Source organism: Eleutherodactylus coqui, chromosome 1, assembly GCF_035609145.1.
Source record: "Eleutherodactylus coqui strain aEleCoq1 chromosome 1, aEleCoq1.hap1, whole genome shotgun sequence".
In the NCBI taxonomy this organism is placed as follows: domain Eukaryota; kingdom Metazoa; phylum Chordata; class Amphibia; order Anura; family Eleutherodactylidae; genus Eleutherodactylus; species Eleutherodactylus coqui.
This window is the reverse complement of record NC_089837.1, coordinates 134,390,364-134,415,773: the sequence shown is the minus strand read 5'-3', so window position 1 is coordinate 134,415,773 and position 25,410 is coordinate 134,390,364. Positions and strand designations below refer to the sequence as shown.

General features: G+C 43.3%; 1 protein-coding gene across 1 annotated transcript in view; it reads left to right on the top strand.

Annotated features, from left to right (window-relative positions):
• The window catches only part of BCHE (butyrylcholinesterase), a 61,962-nt gene extending 37,626 nt beyond the window's left edge, over positions 1 to 24,336 (top strand). Inside the window, exons 4-5 of the mRNA XM_066600672.1 lie at positions 13,772 to 13,938; positions 24,036 to 24,336. Coding sequence (XP_066456769.1) covers positions 13,772 to 13,938; positions 24,036 to 24,160 — 292 coding nt within the window. The 3' untranslated portion in view covers positions 24,161 to 24,336. The remainder of the gene's footprint in view (positions 1 to 13,771; positions 13,939 to 24,035) is intronic.
• The last annotated feature ends 1,074 nt before the right edge of the window (positions 24,337 to 25,410 follow it).

The window sequence follows — 25,410 nt, the reverse complement described above, 5'->3', positions numbered from 1 at the left end:
GCATTGAAACTTTTAAAAATTGTTCTGAAAAATTATTTGAGTGAGCCTTGTGGCCCTAAGAAAAATTGCCCGTTCAGCGTGATTACGTGAGGTTTCAGGAGGAGGAGCAGGAGGAGGAGGAGGAGGAATATTAGACACAGATTGATGAAGCAGAAATGTCCCCGTTTTGGATGGTGAGAGAGAACGTAGCTTCCATCCGCGGGTGCAGCCTACGTATTGCTTACGTATCGCTGCTGTCCGCTGGTGGAGAACAGAAGTCTGGCGAAATCCAGCCTTTGTTCATCTTGATGAGTGTTAGCCTGTCGGCACTGTCGGTTGACAAGCGGCTACGCTTATCTGTGATGATTCCCCCAGCCGCACTAAACACCCTCTCCGACAAGACGCTAGCCGCAGGACAAGCAAGCACCTCCAGGGCATACAGCGCGAGTTCAGGCCACGTGTCCAGCTTCGACACCCAGTAGTTGTAGGTGGCAGAGGCGTCACGGAGGACGGTCGTGCGATCGGCTACGTACTCCCTCACCATCCTTTTACAGTGCTCCCGCCGACTCAGCCTTGACTGGGGAGCGGTGACACAGTCTTGGTGGGGAGCCATAAAGCTGTCCAGGCCCTTAAAGACTGTTGCACTGCCTGGGATGTACATGCTGCTCGATCTCCGCACCTCCCCTGCTACCTTGCCCTCGGTACTGCGCCTTCTGCCACTAGCGCTGTCGGCTGGGAATTTTACCATCAGCTTGTCCGCAAGGGTCCTGTGGTATAGCAACACTCTCGAACCCCTTTCCTCTTCGGGAATGAGAGTGGGCAGGTTCTCCTTATAGCGTGGGTCGAGCAGTGTGTACACCCAGTAATCCGTTGTGGCCAGAATGCGTGCAACGCGAGGGTCACGAGAAAGGCATCCTAACATGAAGTCAGCCATGTGTGCCAGGGTACCTCTACGCAACACATGGCTGTCTTCACTAGGAAGATCACTTTCAGGATCCTCCTCCTCCTCCTCCTCCTCCTCAGGCCATACACGCTGAAAGGATGACAGGCAATCAGCCGGTGTACCGTCAGCAGCGGGCCAAGCTGTCTCTTCCCCCTCCTCCTCATCCTCCTCATGCTCCTCCTCCTCCTCCTGTACGTGCTGAGAAATAGACAGGAGGGTGCCCTGACTATCCAGCGGCATACTGTCTTCCACCACCCCCGTTTCCGAGCGCAAAGCGTCTGCCTTTATGCTTTGCAGGGAATTTCTCAAGATGCATAGTAGAGGAATGGTGACGCTAATGATTGCAGCATCGCCGCTCACCACCTGGGTAGACTCCTCAAAATTACCAAGGACATGGCAGATGTCTGCCAACCAGGCCCACTCTTCTGAAAAGAATTGAGGAGGCTGACTCCCACTGCGCCGCCCATGTTGGAGTTGGTATTCGACTATAGCTCTACGCTGTTCATAGAGCCTGGCCAACATGTGGAGCGTAGAGTTCCACCGTGTGGGCACGTCGCACAGCAGTCGGTGCACTGGCAGCTTAAAGCGCTGTTGCAGGGTGCGCAGGGTGGCAGCGTCCGTGTGGGACTTGCGGAAATGTGCGCAGAGCCGGCGCGCCTTTACGAGCAGGTCTGACAAGCGTGGGTAGCTTTTCAGAAAGCGCTGAACCACCAAATTAAAGACGTGGGCCCGGCATGGCACGTGCGTGAGGCTGCCGAGCTGCAGAGCCACCACCAGGTTACGGCCGTTGTCACACACGACCATGCCCGGTTGGAGGCTCAGCGGCGCAAGCCAGCGGTCGGTCTGCTGTGTCAGACCCTGCAGCAGTTCGTGGGCCGTGTGCCTCTTATCTCCTAAGCTGAGTAGTTTCAGCACGGCCTGCTGACGCTTGCCCACCGCTGTGCTGCCACACCGCGCGACACCGACTGCTGGCGACATGCTGCTGCTAACACATCTTGATTGCGAGACAGAGGTTGCGGAGGAGGAGGAGGAGGGTGCTTTAGTGGAGGAAGCATACACCTCCGCAGATACCACCACCGAGCTGTGGCCCGCAATTCTGGGGGTGGGTAGGACGTGAGCGGTCCCAGGCTCTGACTCTGTCCCAGCCTCCACTAAATTCACTCAATGTGCTGTCAGGGAGATGTAGTGGCCTTGCCTGCCTGTGCTTGTCCACGTGTCTGTTGTTAAGTGGACCTTGCCACTAACCGCGTTGGTGAGGGCGCGTACAATGTTGCGGGAGACGTGGTCGTGCAGGGCTGGGACGGCACATCGGGAAAAGTAGTGGCGACTGGGAACTGAGTAGCGCGGGGCCGCCGCCTCCATGATACTTTTGAAGGACTCCGTTTCCACAACCCTATACGGCAGCATCTCAAGGCTGATGAATTTTGCTATGCGGATGGTTAACGTTTGAGCGTGCGGGTGCGTGGCGGCGTACTTGCGCTTGCGCTCCAACAGTTGCGCAAGCGACGGCTGGACGGTGCGCTGAACTACACTGGTGGATGGGGCCGAGGACAGCGGAGGTGAGGGTGTGGGTGCAGGCCATGAGGCGGTAGTGCCCGTGTCCTGAGAGGGGGGTTGGATCTCAGTGGCAGGTTGGGGCACAGGGGGAGAGGCAGGGGTGCAAACCGGAGGCGGTGAACGGCCTTCGTCCCACCTTGTGGGGTGCTTGGCCATCATATGTCTCCGCATGCTGGTGGTGGTGAGGCTGTTGGTGTTGGCTCCCCGGCTGAGCTTTGCGCGACAAAGGTTGCACACCACTGTTCGTCGGTCGTCAGGCTTCTCTGTGAAAAACTGCCAGACCTTAGAGCACCTCGGCCTCTGCAGGGTGGCATGGCGCGAGGGTGCGCTTTGGGAAACAGTTGGTGGATTATTCGGTCTGGCCCTGCCTCTACCCCTGGCCACCGCACTGCCTCTTGCAACCTGCCCTGCTGCTGCCCGTGCCTCCCCCTCTGAAGACCTGTCCTGTGTAGGCGTTGCACACCAGGTGGGGTCAGTCACCTCATCGTCCTCCTGCTCTTCCTCCGAATCCTCTGTGCGCTGCTCCCCCGGACTTACTGCCCTTACTACTACCTCACTGCAAGACAACTGTGTCTGATCGTCATCGTCCTCCTCACCCACAGAAAGTTGTTGAGACAGTTGGCGGAAGTCCCCAGCCTCTTCCCCCGGACCCCGGGAACTTTCGAATGGTAGGGCATCAGTGACGATAAACTCATCTGGTGGGAGAGGAACCACTGCTGCCCAATCTGAGCAGGGGCCCGAGAACAGTTCCTGGGAGTGTTCCTGCTCCTGAACATGTGTCATTGTAGTGGAGTGAGGAGGCTGGGAGGAAGGAGGAGCAGCAGACAGAGGATTCGGATTTGCAGCAGTGGACGGCGCAGAACTGTGGGTGGACGATAGGTTGCTCGAAGCACTTTCTGCCATCCACGACAGGACCTGCTCACACTGCTCATTTTCTAATAACCGTCTCCCGCGTGGACCCATGAATTGTGCGATGACTGTCGGGACGCCAGAAACGTGCCTGTCTACTAATCGCGCAGCAGACGGCTGCGATACACCTACAACAGGAGTTCGGCCTGTGCCCACACCCTGACTTGGCCCTCCGCGTCCTCGGCCGCGTCCACGTCCTCTAGGCCTACCCCTACCCCTCAGCATGCTGTATTACCAGTGATTTGATTTCATAGGCAGGAAATAAATTGGCGCAAGACTGCAGGCCAAATATAATTTTTGCCCTTTTTTGAAAACGAAACGCCCCACTGCCTCTAGTGAATGAATAATCTAAGTTTAATAACTGTGCTGTGGCCCTGCTAATGTGTCACAGAACTTGAGGGTAGCAGAGTTATTAACTCTGGCAGAGCAGGTATTTTTTTCCCAATTAAGGAAAGCAAATGGCGAAGCCAGCAGTAAACCGTAGCTGGGTGCGTCTGATTTTTTAACGTTGTACACGCAGCTCACACGTGTCCACAGCCCTTAGGATGGACAGAGGCAGGACAAATAGATTTCTTTTCCCTTTTTTTACACCAAAAGGACCCACTGCGTATATTCAATGAACATGAGAAGTTTAATAACTGTGCTGTGGCCCTGCTAATGTGTCACAGAACTTGAGGGTAGCAGAGTTATTAACTCTGGCAGAGCAGGTATTTTTTTCCCAATTAAGGAAAGCAAATGGCGAAGCCAGCAGTAAACCGTAGCTGGGTGCGTATGATTTTTTCACAGTGTACACGCAGCTCACACGTGTCCACAGCCCTTACGACGGACAGAGACAGGACAAATAGATTTCTTTTCCCTTTTTTTACACCAAAAGGACCCACTGCGTATATTCAATGAATAATAACTGTGTTGTGGCCCTGCCTACACAATTCTTTCCCTGTAGTATCAATGGAGGGTGCAATGCTCTGCAGAGGCGATTTTGAGAAAAAAAAAATATGCAGCACAGCTAACAGCAGCCAGCACAGTACTGCACACGGTTAAATATAGCCCTAGAAAGGACCGTTGAGGTTCTTGAAGGCTACACTCACTCCTAACACTCTCCCTGCCTATCCAACACTTCTGTCCCTAATGCCGGGTGCAACGCTCTGCAGAGGCGATTTTGAGAAAAAAAAAAAGTCACTGCTAACAGCAGCCAACACACAGGTATTACTGGCCCTAATTAGGACCTTTGGGGTTCTTGAAGCCTACACTAACTGCTATTTCTCTCCCTACAGCAGCTCCGGTACCAGCAGCACTGTCCCTCATCTAACTCACAAGGCATCTGAGGCGAGCCGCGGGAGGGGCCAACTTTTATATTCGGGTGACATCTGATCTTCCCAGCCACTCACAGCAGGGGGGTGGTATAGGGCTTGAACGTCACAGGGGGAAGTTGTAATGCCTTCCCTGTCTTTCAATTGGCCAGAAAAGCGCGCTAACGTCTCAGGGAAGGAAGTGAAAGTAACCCGAATACCGCATGGTGTTCGTTACGAATAACGAACATCCCAAACACCCTAATATTCGCACGAATATCAAGCTCGGACGAATACGTTTGCTCATCTCTAATATATATATATATATATATATATATATATATATATATATACTTACACAGTTCAATGTTGCTAATGTATTTTTAAAATAAAGGTATAGAACTTTTAGACAAGTTAGGATGAATACAAATGATGGATTATCTATGTTTCACCAAATTAAGTCTAGATTTTTGACTTTTCAAGGTAACCATATCTAGCTGATATTACAGTTTTACACAATTAAGGCAATCTTTCTACAATTGTAATTAGATATTGTTAAGCACTTTGGTTAAAATCACCAACTCAGACTATTGTTATAATTTCATAGTATTTTCATGTCTTTTGAATCTTTTTTTTTTATCAATAAGTTTTTTATTTTATTTTGTTCAAAAACAGTGAAAAGTTACAGCATTGAAACATTTGTTACATTGATAATGAATATGAATGTTTTAACATACGATATGTTGAGAGCTTCTTGAAGGTAACTGAAGTTTGCGGTAACATATCAGCATTGTATATTCCTTGAAGAGACCTTAGTGAGAAACCAAGATTGATTTCAGGGAGATAGGGGGGTGGGATGAAGGGGAGGGGGGGGGGGGGGCGGGGAGGGTAAGGGGTAGAAGGGGAAGATGAGAAAAGTAGTTATAGGAAGATATTATAAACAGCAACAACATTAAACCAGGTCTACAATAGTTAAGATTTACTTCTGGATTGGATAAAGAGTAAGCCACGGATTCCAAGTTTCCCTGAATTTGGGTAGAACATTGTTTCGAATGGCTAGAATATTTTCATATATACTGTGTTCGGAGATTATACGAATTAGATCTTTCCCGTTTGGGGAAATGTCCGACCTCCATTTTCTGGCAATTAGTAATTTTGCACACAGGAAAATGTGTCCAATTAGTTTTTTGCTAGTGGGGGGAATTTTCCCAGGGTCTAAGAGTAGGAGAGCAGTTTTTGGAGTGTAGGGAACTGATAGGCCCGTCACTTTAAGTATAAGATTGTATGTGGCTTTCCAAAACGGGAGAATGTGAGGGCATGCCCAAAAGATATGGATCAAAGATCCTTGTTGTCCACAATTCCTCCAGCATTGGTTGTTGCTGGCTAGTCCTCTTCTAGCCAAGATAGTTGGGGTGAAGTACCAGCGTGTAATTATCTTTTGATGTGTTTCAATTAGATTAGCAGCCTGTGAGGCTTGGCTTGCCCATCTAAAGGCTTTAAGCCATTGATCAATGGGGATTTTTTGGTTGAGATCTTTTTCCCAATTCAGTAAATGGCTTTTCCCAGTTGGCCTTAGTGCACCAGTTAGGTTATCATAAAAGAGACGAGTGTGCATTTTGGGGTGGCTGGCATTCAATACGTTAAAGATAATCTCAGGAGTTTTGAGCTCGCGTAACTGGTGATTGTGGAGAATGGAACAGACTTGTGTATATCTAAAGTAGTCTAGATTAGATAGAAGAAATTTGGTTTGTAGTGATTGGAAGGGTAAGGGGCCTTGCGGGGCAAGGACGTCTGAAACAAAGTGTATCCCTTTTTTAACCCAAGAACTAAGCTGAAGATGAGGGACAAAGTATTCCAGAATTCTGATAGGAATGTTTTTAAGAGTTCTAGTTGTGTTTTTGTCGGCGTTGAGCATTAAGCTTTTCCAAGCTTCTATTGAAGCTAGCATAGGAGGCGACAGGTTAGGAGTAGTGAAGTAAGTCAGCAGTTTGGGGGAGGACACAGCAGCCACCAGAGCAATCAGCAGGCATTTCAATGGTAACTGGTTATTGTTTTCTGTTTCTATTGAGGACCAGCTTACTTGTCGGGTCTGGTGTGTCCAAGGAGAAATTTGGCTTAATAATGTAGCTATGCGATAGGATTCCAAGTTAGGAAGTCCCAGGCCTCCTTGATGTCTGTTAAGGGATAGGATGGAGAGGGCTATTCTAGGCTTTTTATTCAGCCAAATAAATTTGGATAATTGTCTTTGAAAGCTTTCGATGGTTTGTTTTGGGATTGGTACTGGGAGAGTCCTGAAGTAGTGGAGAATTTTAGGCAGGATAAGCATTTTGTAGGTGTTTATTCGTCCCAGCCATGAAATCGGTCGAGACCGGTAAGAATCTAGCTCTTTTTGAAGATCGGCGAGAAGAGGTGGGAAATTGACTGCAATTAGATCAGTTGTGGGGGAGCATAAGTTAATACCTAGATATGGAATGCTTTTAGTCTGCCATTGGAATGGAAATTCTTTTTCTATATCTAGTTTGAGATCTTTGTTAATATTAATGCCTAGAATTTGGGATTTGGTTATATTTAATTTATAGTAGGATGTAGCCGCGAATTTGGACAGAGTATTTTGGAGTGTTCTCAGGGAAAGGGTTGGATTTGTGAGTGTGAGTAAAATATCGTCAGCGAATAGGCTGATTTTATGCTGGCGAAGACCTGCAGTAATTCCTTGGATGTCTGGATGGGTTCTTATAAGTTCCGCCAGGGGTTCCATTATTAATGTAAATAATAGAGGTGATAAGGGGCAACCTTGGCGAGTCCCGTTGGAGATTGAAAAAGGTTTAGATAAGAGACCGTCCACCAAAATTTTTGCTGAGGGAGAGGAGTATAGGGCTTTAATGGCCTTAAAGATGTTACCTGAGAAGCCAAATTTGTTTAAAGTAGAAAAGGCATAGCCCCAATGTAGTCTATCAAATGCCTTTTCGGCATCAAGGGCAACCAGGATTGTGGGGACCTTTGTGGATTCAGATTTGTGAATGAGATTTAGGATTCTTCTGGTCCCGTCTAAGGCCTGTCTCCCCTTTGTAAAGCCCACCTGGTCTGAGTGAACGATATCAGGTAAGATTTTAAGTAGTCTGTCAGCCAGTATTTTGGCGAATAATTTAATGTCGCAGTTCAAAAGGGAGATAGGCCTGAAGTTGGCAGGTGATGTGGGGTCCTTTCCTGGTTTTGGGATTGTTATAATAGTGGCTTCCAGCATTTCTTTAGGAAAGGAGCTTTGTTCTATGCCTTGATCAAAGGCTCGAGACAAGTGAAGGGCCAGAGAGTCAGAGAAGAGTTTATAATAATCATTAGAGAAGCCGTCGGGACCCGGGGCTTTGTGGGGTTTTAGGGTTTTGATAGTGTTTGTTATTTCCGAAGGAAGTATTTGGGAGTTTAGGGATGTAAGTTGAGACGCAGAGAGAGTTGGGAGTTTTGTCTTTTTAAGAAAGTTATCAATAATTTGGATAGAGGGTTGGGGGGTGTCCTTGTCATCTTTTAAGTTATAAAGTTTAATATAATATTGGCGGAAAGCTTCTGTGATTTGTGTTGGGTGGTGTATTTTTAACGAGGGATTATGGGGGTCTATGATATATGGAATCTTAGATTTTACTATTTTTTTCTTTACTAGGTTAGCCAGCATGCGTGTGGGTTTATTTTTTGAGGCATATAGTGTTGTGCGTGTTGCTTGCATTTCTCTTTCATAGTTGTCCATTAGGATGGATCTCAATTTTTGTCTAAGGGCGAAAAGTTGGTTATGTAGACAATCTGTGGGATTTTTATTTAGTTGGCTCTCGATGGAAGAGATTTGTGATAGGATTGTGTCTAGCTGGCGAGATTTCTCCCTTTTATGTTGGGCACTGATCTTAATAAGCACTCCTCTAATAAAGGCCTTATGGGCGTTCCAGATAGTCAGAGGGGAGACATCTGGAGTAGTGTTATTTGTGAAATATTCCTGTAGCGCTACCCTAATGTTGGTGTGATGTTTTGGGTGTTTCAGCAGGAAAACGTTATTCCGCCAAGATTTGGATCTTTCAAATCCTGCATCTAGCGAGACGTCAATCGAGACGGGAGAGTGGTCTGACCAAGTGGCTGCCCCAATCTGGGCCATTTTAACAAGAGGAAGAGTGGCTCTATCCACCAGAATTAGATCAATTCTAGAGGAAGATTTGTGTCTTGCTGAATAAAAGGAATACTCTCTAGATGAAGCATTTAGGCATCTATATGTGTCAAACAAAGCTTCTGTATGTAGCCATGGGAGCAGGGAGGTCGCCGCCCTCGAGAGACCTTTCGAGGAGTCTTGGTTCTTATCGGGAACTGCATTGAAGTCGCCACATATAAATAAGTAACCCACCTCGCATCTCCTAGCTCTTTTTATTGTTTTGCTTAAAAATCGAATTTGGGCTTGATTTGGGGCATATAAGTTCACTAGAGTGAAGGGTTTGTCGTTTAGAGAGCCGGATAGAATGATATATCTTCCTTTGGTGTCAACATCTTGAGAGGTAATTTCCACTTGTAGCGAATCTCTAAAGGCGATCAAGACTCCAGCTTGTTTTCTAGGGGAACTAGCTGAGTAAATTTTTGGGAATTTTTTGTGAGAAAATTTTGGACTGGCTGAAGCTGCGAAGTGGGTTTCCTGTACACACATGATATCTGCTCTGGAAGAGAGAGCCTCCCTCCAAAGCGATGATCTTTTGAATGGTGAATTTAAGCCATTTGCATTAATTGACAATATCTTAATTGACATTTTGAGAACTTAAGGATCCGTTGAGCCGATATACAAATAAATGATGAGCTATAGACCTGAAAAGTGATATTAAAGGGGTAACAGGTAACCAAACATAGTTACGAAACAGGTTATGGGTGTCCCTGTCCAACTTAGACAGGATGGGAATTTCCACCCGTGGAAGATTCAAAGGGCAGGATAATGAGTGGTGAAACTCAGGTAGTTAACGTTAGCGTAAAAAGGTACGCTTAAAACTATTACAGGCTGAGGAGCCTGAACAGCGGTAGTGGGGTGCGGAAAGAGTTCGTCTGGCAAAAAAAACAATCCGGGTCCGCCTGGATAGGAAACTGGATGGGTCATAATATCAATCATGGGAGTGATCTTGAGCGTGGTTTTGAGCTTTTGTAGAGGAAGGATGTTGATAGGGAGGACTTGGTATGTCGATTCTCCAGGATTTAAGCAGATGCATTGCTTCGTCTGGTTTTAGGATGACATGGGTGGTATCTTCTCTACGGATCAGGAGTTTTGTTGGGAAACCCCATCTATAGGGGACTTTCGCTTGACGTAGAGCTGCGGTGACTATGGAGAATTTTTTCCTTGTCAGCATAGTGGTCTGTGAGAGATCCGTGAATAAGCGTATCTTTTCATACGGTGCTGGAAGTTGAATTAGTTTGCGAGCAGCAATCATAGCGGCGTCTTTTATATGGTAGAAGTGGATGCGTGCTATAGTGTCTCTTGGGACAGAGTCGGCAATAAATCTAGGCTTAGGCAGCCTGTGTGCTCTGTCAATAATTAGATCTTGTTTACTGGCGTCAGGGATCAGCGTGGCCAGAAGTTGTTTCAGATAAGTTGAGATTTCAGAAGGAGAGACGGATTCAGGAATACCGCGGAATTTAATATTATTGCGTCTATTCCTGTCTTCCATATCCGCAATCTTTGTCTTGAGCTGCTCTACTTCATCAACTAATTCATAGTGTGCGTCGATTAGGGCATTATGTGACTGGGAAAATTCGCCCATTTTGTTTTCCGTATGTGATACGCGTTCACCTATCTCATCTATGGTATTTTTGAGAGAGGTATTAAGAGACTTGAAGCTGGATTGAATAGAGTCGCTTAAAGCAACCACCATGTCCTTTATGAAGGATTCAGAGGCTGGCTGTGAAGATGATGGCATAGAGGAGATATAATCTCTCAGGGAGGGTATTTGAGTAGCTAGGGAGGATGTGGCGTCAGTCTTAGGTTTTTGTTTTAAGGGGCTTACAGATGGAGATGGAGACTGTGCCACGTGTGAGGAGGAGGACAACGCCATTTTGGAGGCATGTTTTGAGTGTGATGAATGTCTCTTTCCTCCTGAATGAGAGTGTAGTGGGGGCGATGGATATGCACTCACCCGTCCCTGTTGGAGCTGTCTCGGCGGAGAGCTGTCATCTGGGTAGTTCGGAGCTGCATCCTCCTCCTGCTCTGCACCGGTAGCTGAGGGAAGCGGAGCGGAGACCGTAAGAGCGCGCCGGGCTGAGTTTGCACTCACCGGTCCCTGTTGTAGCTGTCTCTGCTTAACGTTGTCATCTGGGAGGAACGAGGCTGCATCCTCCCCCTGCTCTGCACCGGTAGCAGAGAAAAGCGGAGCGGAGGCTGAAGGAGCGCGCCGGGCTGAGTTTCCACTCACCCGACCCTGCTGTAGCTGTGTCGGCATAACGCTGTCTTCTGGGAGGAACGAGGCTGCATCCTCCTCCTGCTCTGCACCGGTAGCGGAGAAAAGCGGAGCGGAGGCTGTAGGAGCGTGCCGGGCTGAGTTTCCACTCACCCGACCCTGTTGTAGCTGTGTCGGCATAGCGCTGTCATCTGGGAGGAACGAGGCTGCATCCCCCCCCTGCTCTGCACCGGTAGCGGAGAAAATCGGAGCGGAGGCTGTAGGAGCGCGCTGGGCTGCAGTGGAAGTAAAGAAATCATCCAAGCGCTTAGGCTGAGCGCGGGAGGCTCTGCGTCGGGACATCGCTATGGTAACTGTAATGTCTCCGACACCGCAGGAGATAAGAGAAGACCCGTGGGTTGCTTTAAAGTCGCTTCAGGCTAGGACCGGAGCGGAGCTCGGGAATTAAGCGGCCATCTTCCTGCTCTGCCAGGCCACGCCCCCCATGTCTTTTGAATCTTTGAACAATTTCATATTATTTGCTTGACTTGAACTGTGTTAATGTCAAATAGCTGGAAAAATTGAGGGATTCTAAGACTTTGGAGAAGTGTGTGTGTGTGTGTGTATATATATATCTTTCAAAATCGTTAAAAAAATCAAGCATCTAAAAGGATTTGTCAGAGTCAGGCCTCAGTCACATGGGCGCATCGGCACCCGTACACCGGCGCCGATGCGACTGACACCAGCAGACGAACGTACCTCCAGACGGCTGTCTCTCTGCAGCGCTGGAGTAAAGAACATGTGACCGGCCTCATTGCCGGTCATGTGTTCTTTCCTCCGGCGCTGCAGAGAGACGGCCGTCTGCAGGTACGTCCGTCTCCTTCCTGCAGTCACACGGGCGCATCGCCCCCGGTGTACGGGTGCCGATGTGCCCGTGTGACTGAGGCCTCAAATGCAACTTTATATGTGTGATTGTAATGTTAATATAAGTGAAGGGATTATTTATTACAAAAAACTGGACTCTTGAAAGGAGTCTGTAATACTCTGTTGAGCGGCCTCTAACTAGAAAGCTAGATGTCATACGTGCAGGAATGGAGTCATACAGGTTCCATATGGTATCCTGCGGAATACTCACGCACATTTGCAGACCTGGCAGGCCACGAAAGTGTGACAATGTTGTGGAGGCATGCCTGTGACACCCACTGTTTGTGGCTGAGCATTATTCTGCTGGAAAATGCCTCTTGGAAGCCCTGGCATGAAAAACAACACATGTGGCTGCAGTATGTCCTGAACACATCACTGAGCTGTCATTGTCCCTCATACCACTTCTAGGTGTGACCGACTCTCATATGCAATGACTCCCCAAACCATCACACCACTCCATAGCAGTCAGTTTAATCATTCACTACACCGCTGCAAACGAAGATAACAGTGGGTGGATGACAAAGGCAGCACACATAATGGGTGTTGTGAGACCAAATTTCCTGCAACCAAGGGCATAAAAATGATTCCAACAGACACAGAAGCCTATAACGATGGTGCCATCTTTCTCTGCATGGGGGACAACAAAATAGTTGGAGCTGCTCATGCTTGTTGAATGATCAGACAATCCTCTCTACTGGTGGTCTGCTTAGGGCATATTGAGCCCGGTCGCCATGTGTGCGTGCTCTCACGCATCCACTGGTCCCAACATCTCCTAACAGTTAGGTCAGAACGGCCCAGGTGGGGGCAATTTGTTGACACGACCATCCAGCTTCTCATATTTCAACAATGTGCCTCCTCTCAAACTCCGCTAACTGCTCAATATCTCTTTGATTGAATCAACAAACTCTACAAAAGTAGAAACAGAGGTTCACTACACAGAAAAATCCTTTCAAAGGCTTTTTATAGGTCTCAGGTGGTAAGACTGTTCATTTAATCAGGTTGCAACTCTAATCATTTTCATATCCACCTGAAATGTGAATATATATATATCTTGAATTTCAAAAATCCCAGCACCGGCAGAGAAGTAAGGTGGAGTGCAAAGTGTTATCTATATATCGGCATAATAGATTATGGCTTCCAGTGTCTATAGAAAGCTGCATAGTTAGTGATGGCTAGTGACTTTTCTATCTTGGGTAATGGGTGCTGGGAGAGTTGCCAAAAAGTCACACTGACTTAGCAAGGGTATTTAGATGCAGGAATAGGGTGATGAACTGAATCCTTGTACTGCCTAGCTAGGATTCTGACTACTATCTGCTACTGTATATATTGGTTGAAATAAGTGGATGTCACCCAAACATCTGTTAGCCTGAGATAACTTTGACACATCTGACTAGAATATTGAATATTTTATACAAGTAGATGTCCTTTAAAAAAGTATTGTGGAAAATTCAGTATGCAATTCACTTGTGTTACTTTTCCAGCTTTTATTTTTCCATGCATTCTTTTATTCAGAAATATGAAATTTTCTTAGTCAAGCAACTGAGTTCTGTCTATCTGTATTTCTAAGCTTGATAAATAAGGCACAGAGCATAGCACCGTCTGCACAGTGTACTGATAAATCCTACAACACAGTGCAGCATTCAGAGCTTTTAATTCTGAGTGATATTACAAGCATTTCTTGTGTGTTTTGAATATGGATGAGTAACCAAAGGGCTGCTGATATAAAGAGCATAATGCAAAATATGAGCAGAGTATGTAATAACAGTCGTTATGTTCAAATATCTCTCGTTTAGCAATCCAAATGGGGCACAGTCTCAGGAAAACAGATGGCCAGCTTTCACACTCGATGAACAACATTACCTTATGTTAGACACAGAAGACTTAAAGACAGATCGGAAAATGCGTGCCAAGCAGTGCATATTCTGGAACAAATTCTATCCTAAAATCCTGCAGATTACAGGTAAATCTACAAAAGAAAGTTCAAAACAACTTCATAAATTTAAGGTATGGTTTGATAAAGCAATATTATTGTTTGGCAGTTTACTTTTTAGAATAAAAAATCTTCACGTTTAAATGCTTACGTCTGTGACGTTTCTAGTAGCAGCCATCGCATGTATAGACTGATGTTAGAACAGGAGGAGGAGACGGGGCTTGAGGGTTTAAAGGTTATGCAACCAGGAATCCTGGGTGCTACTGATACAGAAAGAAGGAGAGGTTCAGAGAGATGAAGAAGGATGTTTCTTTTTTTTTATTTTTGAACATTCCGTTTTTATTGAGAAGTTTTTCAAAAGTTTACAAAATATAGAAATAGACATTACCATATCCTAATAAACAATTTTATACATAACATGTAAATTGTATAACTTGAACATAGTAAAAGAAGAAATAAAAAGCTAAAGAAAAGTATGAAAGAAAAACTTGGATCAGGTCAACGAACCTATACATAAAGTTGCATAGTTAGAAAAGTTAAAGTACGTAAGCGTTTTGGCATGTAACAGAAAGTACTTTGGATCCAAATTTCCCACTGTTTCATAAATTTCCCGTTTACATAAGAAGTGCAAACATACATATATTCAAACCAGCTGTTACTATTTATAGCTTAGAATGTTGCTGTTTATTCAGGATTAATTACACATTTCTATCAGCTTGCTTACAGATAACATAACAGACACAGTTAAAAGTACAAACAGACGGGAAGATTCCACAGCTAATGGTGTCAGAGAGCCAACCAGAGATTACTCTTGTTAAGTGTTGGGTTGCCTCTCTGATGTCAGCAGTTGTAGAATTTTCCCATCTTTATGTACTTTTAAACTGTGTCCATTATGTTATCTGTAAGTAATTTGATGAAGGTACCTGTTCGGCACAAAAACTCGTAGTTAATTCTGAATAGATGAATCAGCCTCGCCCATAATCCTTGGTTGTTTATCCTTTAATTCCAATTGCATGGAGGTCATCCATTCTACGGAGGCAGTAGCTGATACATGCTGTTTTTTGTGCTGTGCACAACGTAGAAAGGTGAGCAATTTTGCATTACATTCCAACAATTTTATTTTGGAGATATACTGCATTACAGAAGTGCTTATATTTTTCTTGTAGGGCTAGTGGGTGGCATGATTTTGTGCATTCCAGACAACAGCACTCAAGTTGTAATAGAAGTATATTAGCAATTGGCACATATTTCTATTTAAAACACTTGATTTCATCCTGAAGTAGCCAAGCTATTTAATAATGTAACAATTTCTTATTTGCTATACCATTATTGTGACAATATGAGAATCTTATCTAGGGTTTTCGAATGGCCTATTTAGACACAACAATTTTATCGCTCGTAATTTGCTTAAAAGCCATCTTTTGAGCAATAATTGCTGAGATGAGCGAGCACGCTCGGTAAAGGCAAATACTCGAGTGAGCATCGCTCTTCTCGAGTAACTGCATACGTGTCCAAGAAAATGCGCAGGGGGGTGGGGGAGAGCGGGTGGGAGTGAGGGGGAGAGAGATCTCTCTCACTCTCCTCCTGCTCCCATTCAATCCCCCCGCCGCCCCCCGCATTTGCTCGGACAAGTATGCAGTTACTCGAGAAGAGCGATGCTCGCTCGAGTATCTGCCTTTACCGAGCGTGCTCGCTCATCTCTAGCTGCCATCATTTACTTTTTGTGTACTATTCGGTCATCACTGATTTTTAGCAAAACTAAAAGTCAGTGATGAGCCTTATCAGTGCCGCACGCTGATTTCTCAGCAGGATACCAGCTGATAGCATTTTTTCAGCTGGTATCCCGCACAGAGCTCTCAGCAATAGCCTCGAGAATAAAGCAGCTCCTGCTGTTCTTAACGCTATCAGCTCAGCGGGATACCAGCCGAGAGCTCCGAGAATAAAGCAAATGTTTGCATATACAAAGCAGCTGCTGTTCTCGTAGTTAACAGTGGTGTCTGCTTAAGAGTTATGCAAATATGATCGCTGAAAACTGTCACTCAAACTGTTGTTTGAGCGATTTTTTGAGCGATCATCTTTCAGTGTAAATGGACCTTAAGTCAAGCAAGCCTCGTATATGCAGTACTTACCATGGTTCAAAAACATAATTGAATCTAGGACACATTAACCTTTTATGTATTGTGATTGTTAGATAATACTTGTTTATTGACATGTCAGATACTATTCTTGATAGTACATTCATATACTTTTTGCATCAAACCCGGCACAAGGGCAATTTATTTTAACTAGAGGTAGAACAAAACACACTAATCTTACTTTATTAGCGACAGTCTAATTTCTATCTGAGAGTCATTTCTCAGAGATTGATGAGGTCAGTGTTAATAAGATGCATGACTTATGATTTGATTTGTGTGACCTTATCACTAAGAAAGCAAACAGGTGGCAATAATATATCACACTGTGTCCTTCCACTGCCTTTCAGGATGTGAATTCCTCAAAGGAATTAGAGTGTTACATTGGATTGAATTTCTATGAAGTGATTAACCAGATCAATTATGTATGAAGACATATGTTTAATGATGTTTATGTTGCTATTGTCACAGGTGTTATTATCAAGGGCTGTTTTATTACATTAAGCTCTATTGCTCTATTGCGATTCTGAGAAGGATAAAAATCTAGAATTGTAGATATTCTAAGCAGTGAATGCGATTTCTAGTTTAACTGAAATAAGTTTCCATGCAAAAGTTTTCTTAGTTCTACAATTAAAAAACAAACCAATCTAATTGGAGAAAGCGACAATCTTCACCATTCATTTGGCAGCAGCATTACCGTGACTGCTTTCATAGCTGTAGTTGTGTTTTATTTAACTTTATTGGAGTCTTACTGTTCACTGTTCTGTTCCCTGATAAAGAACATTCTCGCCTTGCTGGCAGCTGGCAACAAGTAGATGAGCAAATAACCCTCGGTTCTGTGCAGGGGATGATTTGCTGAATTGGGACAATAATTTTACCTTCTGTGCTTTAGAGTACAAATCTATTGGAATGGATAATAAAGCATACAAATAGCAATGTTAGATGATTAGACACTTTGCAATAAAAAGTTATTTATAATTTATTACAGCATTTGTTTCTGAAGAGTAACATTTGTTAATGAAAACTATACAGGTAATTTTAGTTGGTTTCTTTTTTCTTAAGTGACATTTCATTTCCAAGTTCTTTTCAATCTCATATATTATGGTGCAACAACTCTGCTAAGAACTAGGATTGTTATAGTAATCAGAGCCTGACCAATGCATGTGAATGCCTTATCACAATACATACTGGTTGGAACATTTTTAAAAGAAAAGAAATGGAGAGTAGCTTAAAGAGAAAAAGGTGCCATGCAGTGCCACGAATGTCATAGTGCTATACCTGTTAATGCCAGCTCATGCTCCTGTATGTGAATTTCCAACTGACCTGAGCAAGGCAAAAACCGGGAGGTCAAGGAGTCTAAATGGCTAAGACCTTTTTACCCATCCTAGAAGCCACACATGCATTAACTATAAGGCTAAAGGTAAAATGACCAAAGATCATAGTGTAGACCTGCGATCCATTAATATAATAGAAGTCAATGCAAGGCTGTCATAGTAACTTGAGTAGGATGTCGGAGGGCTACATTGCAGTCTGAGGCCTAATTCAGATGAGCGTTTTCTTGTAGCTGATAGCCGTAAGGAAATGTCGCCAGAAAATCGTGACCATGTAACACATTTACATACATAGTTACATAGTATATTAGGCTGAATGAAGATAATGTCCATCTCGTTCAGCCTGTTTTAACACCCCCCCTTGTTTGTCCAGAAGAGGGCAAATTTGAGATAAACAACCCTGCTGATCACCTAATGTCTATATCCTTTAATATCATAGAGCTCCAGAAAGACATCTAGTCCCCTTTTAAACTCCTCTATGGATTTTGCCATCACCACCTCCTCAGGCAGAGAGTTCCACAGTCTCACTGCTCTTACGGTAAAGAACTCCTTTCTATGTTGGTGATGAAACCTGCTTTCTTCTAGACTTGGAGGATGCCCTCTTGTTACCATTACAGTCCTAGGTATAAACATATAATGGAAGAGATCCTTGTATTGTCCCCTTATGTATTTATACATAATTATTTGATCACCTCTTAGCCATCTTTTTTTCCAGGGCAAATAATCCCAATTTTGATAGCCTCTCTGGGTATTCCAGTCCTCTCATTTCATTTATTAATTTAGTCGCCCTTCTTTGGACCCCCTCAAGCATTGCAACATCTTTCCTGAGCAGCGGTATCCAGAACTATACACAGTAGTTCATGTGGGGCCTGACAAGTGCCTTATATTGTGGAAGAATAATGTTCTCATCCCTCGCCCCCTATGTCTCTTTTAATGCACCCTAAGACTTTATTTTCTTTTGCAGCAGCTGACTGGCATTGATTGCTCCAGTTATAGCTACAGTCCACTAGTACCCCAAGGTCTTTTTCCATATGACTTTTCCCTAGCAGTACCCCATTTAGTGTATATTGGTGACATCCATTTCTCCTGCCCGTGTGCATGACCTTACATTTATCAATATTCAACTTTAATTGCCATTTTTCTATCCAAGCCCCTAGTTTATCTATGTAGCCGCATATTCTCTTCTGTTGTATTAATTGTCTTGTATAATTTTGTATAATCTGCAAATACTGATATTTTACCGTGCAGTCCCTCGATCAGGTCATTGAGATATATATATATATATATATTGAACAGAATGGTGCCTAATAGTGATGAGCGAGCATACTCGCTAAGGGCAATTGCTCGAGCGAGCATTACCCTTAGCGAGTACCTGCCTGCTCAAGCGAAAAGGTTCGGCTGACGGTGGTGGGCAGGGAGCTGTGGGGAAGAGCGTGGAGGAGCGGAGGGGAGATGCCTCTCTCTCTCTCCCCCCCCCCCCCCCCCTCCCCCATGCGCCGGCACCCAATCCTTTTCTCTCGAGCGGGCAGGTACTTGCTAAGGGCAATGCTCGCTCGAGCAATTGCCCTTAGCGAGTATGCTCGCTCATCACTAGTGCCTAATAATGAACCCTGTGGCACCCCACTAGCGACAGTGGCCCAATCAGAGTATGATCCATTTATTATCACCCTCTGCTTTCTCTCTCTGAGCCAGTTCCTTACCCAGATACACACGTTTTTGCCCAGATCGAGCTGTCTCATTTTATATATCAGCCTATGCATTCATTTACATGGCAGATTTTCAGCTGCCATATTTCCTTGCAGCATCAAAAGATAGACCCTGACCTATTTTTTGATGAAAATCCCATAGATTCCTATTGGATCTGGAAAAAAAAGGAAGGGGGAGGAGGTTAACCTGGATCCGGCACTTGTTGAATAAGACAGCTAGCTCTATTTAGCTATTTAAGCTAAATAGAGCCATATTGCCGATTGCCACTGCAGCGTCCTTTTCATGTGATGCGGCCGTGTGAATGGATGAGAAAACGCTAATTCCTTTTGGAATTAAATCACGGCAATGCAGTTTACACATAGCTCATTCATATTTCCACTCCATACATAGATGGGAGAGAAGGTCGTCCAAGAATCAGTATGTCAGTAACATTTAATTTCCAGAAAGAGAATTTCTATTCTTGGTTGGACACTGGGAGTCATTGCTACCCTGTTTTGTCTTCCTTGTACACGATATACAAAGAAAAATACTATAGTTAGGGACTAAATAAGAGGTTTGCTTTCATGCTTCAGAGGAATCTTCCCAACATGATATTAAAAGACCTATCAACAGAATAAGACCTAATGCAGCAGATCAGGCCCCTGTTTTTTTTGCAACGTGAGCAAATTTTGTATGAGCAGTTACCCTTAACTACAAAGAATGGGGCTATGGAAACCTCTGAGTGGCCGCTCCCTACATATCAATAATTTATGACCTACCCTGTCAATACTATAGATATCTTTCACCACAAATGATAAAACTTACACATTCTTATAAATATTCATTTTCTCTTATAGCAAACAGTGATGCTCTGAGTATGATCACTCACTTTGGAGGATATAGAGTGCCTCTGGTATCTTGATTGAGAATGTACATAGACAAATTAGAGGATACATGACAGACAAAATCACACATTACATACACTATTAAATCAGTAAACATTTTGAACTATAGGAGTGAGGGCCCTGCTCATAAGAGCTTACAGTCTATGGGGAAATAGGCGTGACACAAGATCAAAAGTGCTTGTTCTGTACAATGGATTTACTGTCATAATCATATCAGGACCCAAAGAGAAGACAATTCAACCCTGACACAGAGACACCCATTTGACAGCCTATGTGTACCCGTGCTTGTGCATGTAGTACTATGGTTATCTCACATGCAATATTTCTGCTGTATATAACAGGTAGTTTACTGCTTGTGATAAAAGGAGAGTGTTAAAAGTCACTCAACAGTACATCCCTCAGACTGTGTATACCCAGATGTCTTCTCTTACCTTATCTGTAGGGTTCCATTTTTATAACATAAGCCTGTTTTATGCACTTAGAATGAACACTTGTATATTGAAGGCTTAAATTAATTCACAGAACATTGATGTTTTAGAGCGTTACCTGCTTTTGTTTGTAAACCTCCCTAGATACAGTAGTTCTGTTCTCTTAGAAATCTACAGAGAAATGAGAAGAGCACAGATTTCGATAACATTCACAAGTTGCTCAGTGGGATTTCACAGGAACAGCTGCTAAGATAACTCTGCAAAGTTTTCAGTATTGTATTATGTCACACAACCAGCAATGTTTTTCCAATACACATTTTAAAAATATGACATACAGTTGTGACTCCCACTCATCCATTAAAAGAGTAAAGTCTGTTAAATCTCAATGGGATACTATACAAAGTAGACATTAATACCTTATATAATGCTTTAAAGAGCAACCCACCTAAAATACAACTTTCTTTTACTCAATAGTTTTATAATAAAACATATTTAGTTTATAAACAATGGAAAAGGAATGATAGGGGGATAACTTTCAAGTAAGAGAAAAAAAACAAAACACAATGCCGCAAAATACCATTGTGCAAGCTCTGAATGTAAGTTGGGATATGTTCAGAAAGGAGAATTTGCTAAAAGGCAAGCACAATAAAAAAGTCAACGCAAAGTAATAAAAAAATAACATATTGCAAAAGATGAAAGTTAGGGAGATGGTGTGCATCCAAAGATTAAGTATTATTTGAATAGTTCCATTTGGGAATGGAAGGCATGTGGCATCTAAATGATTATTGTAGAAAATATGGGCTAACATGTACCCCAGTTGTCTAGACATTTTGGTTATGTTGTTGCAGGGCAATCATTTTCTCATACATGCAAGTACTATTGGGAAGAGTCAAAGCTGTTTGAAAATGTGGCTGAGACTATTATTTCCAGTACAGAATGAGGGTCAGTTTAGCTGACATAAGAATAAAGGCCACGATTGGTTGAGATGGATTGGTGAGAGACTTTATATTGAGGCATAGTAAAGTCATTTCAACTTTAAATAAATGTTATTATTTTTAATGAAAATTTGAGGCAGCACTTTGACCCATGATAAATAAAGAAGAGATCTTTTATTCACACGTGCAATGTCTATGGGTAAATAGTGGACGCTCACTTTCTTCATCAGGATTTGGAGTGCTACCTCACATTTGATTTGTTTATGCTGTAGAGTGACAATGAGTTAGGAGTCCCTGGAGAATTTGAACCCTGTGAAGCTGCTTTCATACTCTTCTGTTTAAATGTATATGATGACATTTGAAATAGTTCAAGAAATAGAGTGGAGAGGCCGCTGTTCATGCACTTTTCAGCTAGGATTAGAGATGAGCGAATATACTCGTTTCGAGTAATTACTCGATCGAGCACCATGATTTTCGAGTACTTCCGTACTCGGGTGAAAAGATTCGGGGGGCGCCGGGGGGCGGGGGAGGCGTGGCGGAGCAGGGGGGAGCAGTGGGGAACAGGGGGGAGCCCTCTCTCTCTCCCTCTCCCCCCCACTCCCCGCTGCAACCCCTCACTCACCCACGGTGCCCCCCGAATCTTTTCACCCGAGTAAGGAAGTACTCGAAAATCACGGCGCTCGGGCGAAAAAGGGGCGTGGCCGAGTAGGTTCGCTCATCTCTAGCTAGGATGTATATATATATATATATATATATATATATATATATATACATATCCTTCACTTTAGTGGCAAATCTCACTGTATAATCATCTGTCAGTAAAGATATTGGATCAGTACTTGTCAGTGGAAGTAACACAGTTGAAATAACCAGCTCACGGCTACAAAAAGTGATAAACATGATAAACATGGCAGTCAAAGAGAATTCAAATACGGGCTAATTACAGGAGACACTCAAAAATGGGGACCTTTTGTTCCCAGGTATTATAGTAAAGAAAGAGGTCAATTAAAGTTCATCTATTTGGTATCGTTATACACAGGAGTCTGAGAAGATTATTTTTGTATAAATATAGTTTGGCAAATGTATCACAGCAAATTGAAAATAGAACCAATTAAGAAAATTTGAATTTTATACTATTTCTGCCTATTTTTGTGGGAAAGATAATGACCCTGCCCTGGTACTAAATGAATGCACAATCTATTCCGCAAGAAATGTTAAAAGAATTAAGAATCATTTAAAAAATAATAACTCCTTTATTGTTTTGTTTGGAAAGTTGGAAATGTTGATGTGTACATTTAGGCATTAAAAGCATGGGTCACGAAGGGGTTAAAAATAAAATGAACCCAAGGAACATGTTTTGGGATCTGATTAAATAAATATAGGCAGACCGTAATGGGGAGATTTAACATTGTTTTCAGAAGTCGTTTTTTATGACGCTAAGGGCTTGGGCAGACGAGAAATTTTTTAGCGTATGAATAGCTGCGCTTAAAAAAAAAAGCATATCGCTTGTAGAAAAATCACATGACTAAGTGCATTTGCACTGGCATGTCATATCCTTTGCAGGCGATCCGTGGATGGAAATGAAAAGTTAACTTTTTTCTTTTTTATTCTTTTTGTAAACTTTTTTTCTTTTTACATGATTGCTGTTTTCACGCGGCCCCCCGTGAAATTTTTAGCCTCTCAGCTATGTTTCGTAGCCAGGAGCAGGGAGATTTTACATTTCTCTAACAATCCTCTGCTTTTGCGCATGCGTCTGCCATTTTGTTGACAGGCAAATGTGCAGAAGCTCGGGTTAGATCTGCAGATAAATCTAAGGGCCTTAGTACATAATTTCATTTCCCTCACAGATATGATTTCTTTTACACCTTACTTTTACTTTACATTCCATTAGATAACAGCGATCACATGACCTGGGACCACATACCATGGCCCCGTATGACATCCCCCTGCTCTTAGCTACTCATGATAGCCAGAAGCAGGGAGATTTTAAATTTCCTGGTCCCCCTGGCCTTCTGCGCATGTGCCCAACATTTTATATCTGGCACACATGCTCAAAAGCCAGTGTCAGGTTCTGGTAGGACCAGAACACCGCAGGACATCGTGGAGGATGGAGGTGAGTAGTTTCAGCTCCACTCACGGATCGGATCCATGAGGGGAGCTGAAATTTTAACCTAATTTTACTTTTTATTTACTTTTATGCCATCAATGTTATCCTTTGGATAACGGCGATCGCATAACCGGGAGTTGCACACCGCGACCCCTGATGACAGCTCCAGGCTATCGCCTACCTCTGGCAGCTGATAGAAGGGAGCTGTCACATGCAGAGACCCCAGGCCTTTATCTGCAGGAGAAACGTGTTTTTACGGCCCTGTAGAATAGAGCCCAGCCTCCCAGAACGTAACAACCTGTATGTGGGGGGTGGGGGGGTGGGGTGGGGGGAGGTAGGGGGGTGTCACTAAGGGGTTAAGTAAAACAAACAAACTAAATATTTAATAAATATATTAAAATAATAAATCACAAAAAATAATCAAATATATGAATAAAGGAATGAATAAACAAACATGACAATTTCTGAATTCCAGTCTTTTTTAACAGACCATCCAGTGCTTCATATTTCCAGAGACAATGTCACTAACACTTATTCTTTTTCAATTAATTTAAACACATAGATTTAAATTTAGATTAATACTCCCTTTGTAATCTTTTTCAGGAAATATTGATGAAGTAGAAAGACTGTGGAAGGCAGAATTCCATCGCTGGAACAATTACATGATAGACTGGAAAAATCAATTTAATGATTACAGCAGTAAGAAGGAAAGCTGCACTGGTCTCTAATGAATGCCTTTACCCTTTAAAGAATCACCTTATTTTAATTAGTAGGTACAAACATATTGGTAGTCATATAAAGTTTGGTATTATGCAAATTAAACAAATATTAATTATTCTTGGAGGTATAAAATATTATTTGTATTATTGCATGTGTATTAAAGTCTTGTTCTTTAAAGAAGAAATGTATTTGTATGCAACTTATTGAGCAATTCTATCATGAGAAAGAAAAACAACTTTGTCTCCCGTACTTGTTAAGATCCCAAATTTAGATCTCTAGACACAATTTATATGAGCAATAATTGTCAACAATAGAAATTTTCATGAGCCATGCAATGAAGATCATGAAATTATTGTTCTATACATGTAGGGAAATAACAGAGACACATAATTCCTTAATTATCCAAAATACAGAGTGTTAAGACTCAATCACTAGCTAAACTAATCTGGTGTTAAACTTTGTTTATGAGCTGAATACCTAAAATATTTAAATTGATTGCAGTACCACAATGACAGGGTAATATGGCTGAGAGACTGAAACAACTATACTTAAGGCCCATTTAGACACAATGATTATCACTCAAAATTCGCTCAAAAGCCATCTTTTGAGCGTTAATTGTTCTGTCTGAATGTGTTGCCATCATGCACTGTTCATGCGCTATTTCTTTATTGCTCATTTTAGCAAGCTAGAAATGAGCAATGAGCCTTATCAGTGCCGCACGCTGATTTTCTCAGCAGGCGGCACTGATAGCCTTCTTTCAGCTGGTATCCCAGCTGGGACTTCCCAGCAGGATACCAGCTGAAAGCTCCAAGAACAAAGGAACGGTCAGTGCTCCTGATTTTTCTCAGAGCTAGCAGCTCAGTGGAACACAGCGAGAACAAAGCAGCTGTTTCCATATACAAAACAGCTGCCTTGTTCTCTGAGCTATCAGGGCGGTATTCATTTGAGCAGATTTTGAGCGATCATCACTCCGCATAAATGGGCCTAAAGACTAAAGGTTTGTTTAGACCAGCCGATTTCTTGTTTGAATGAGCAAACGATGTCAGTGTTCACTCTTTCACTCGGGCAGTATGTTTATACAGGAAAATTCATTGTTGACTTGTTCAAAAAAGAAATTGTTCAATTGTTCACATTCATTTTAAAAATGATTGAGAACTACTGAACGATCAGTATTTAAACTAAACTATTAGTGAACGAGCCAATTATGATTTTTATGCCTGCTTAAAATGGACGATGAATGAAAAGCGAATGATTTATG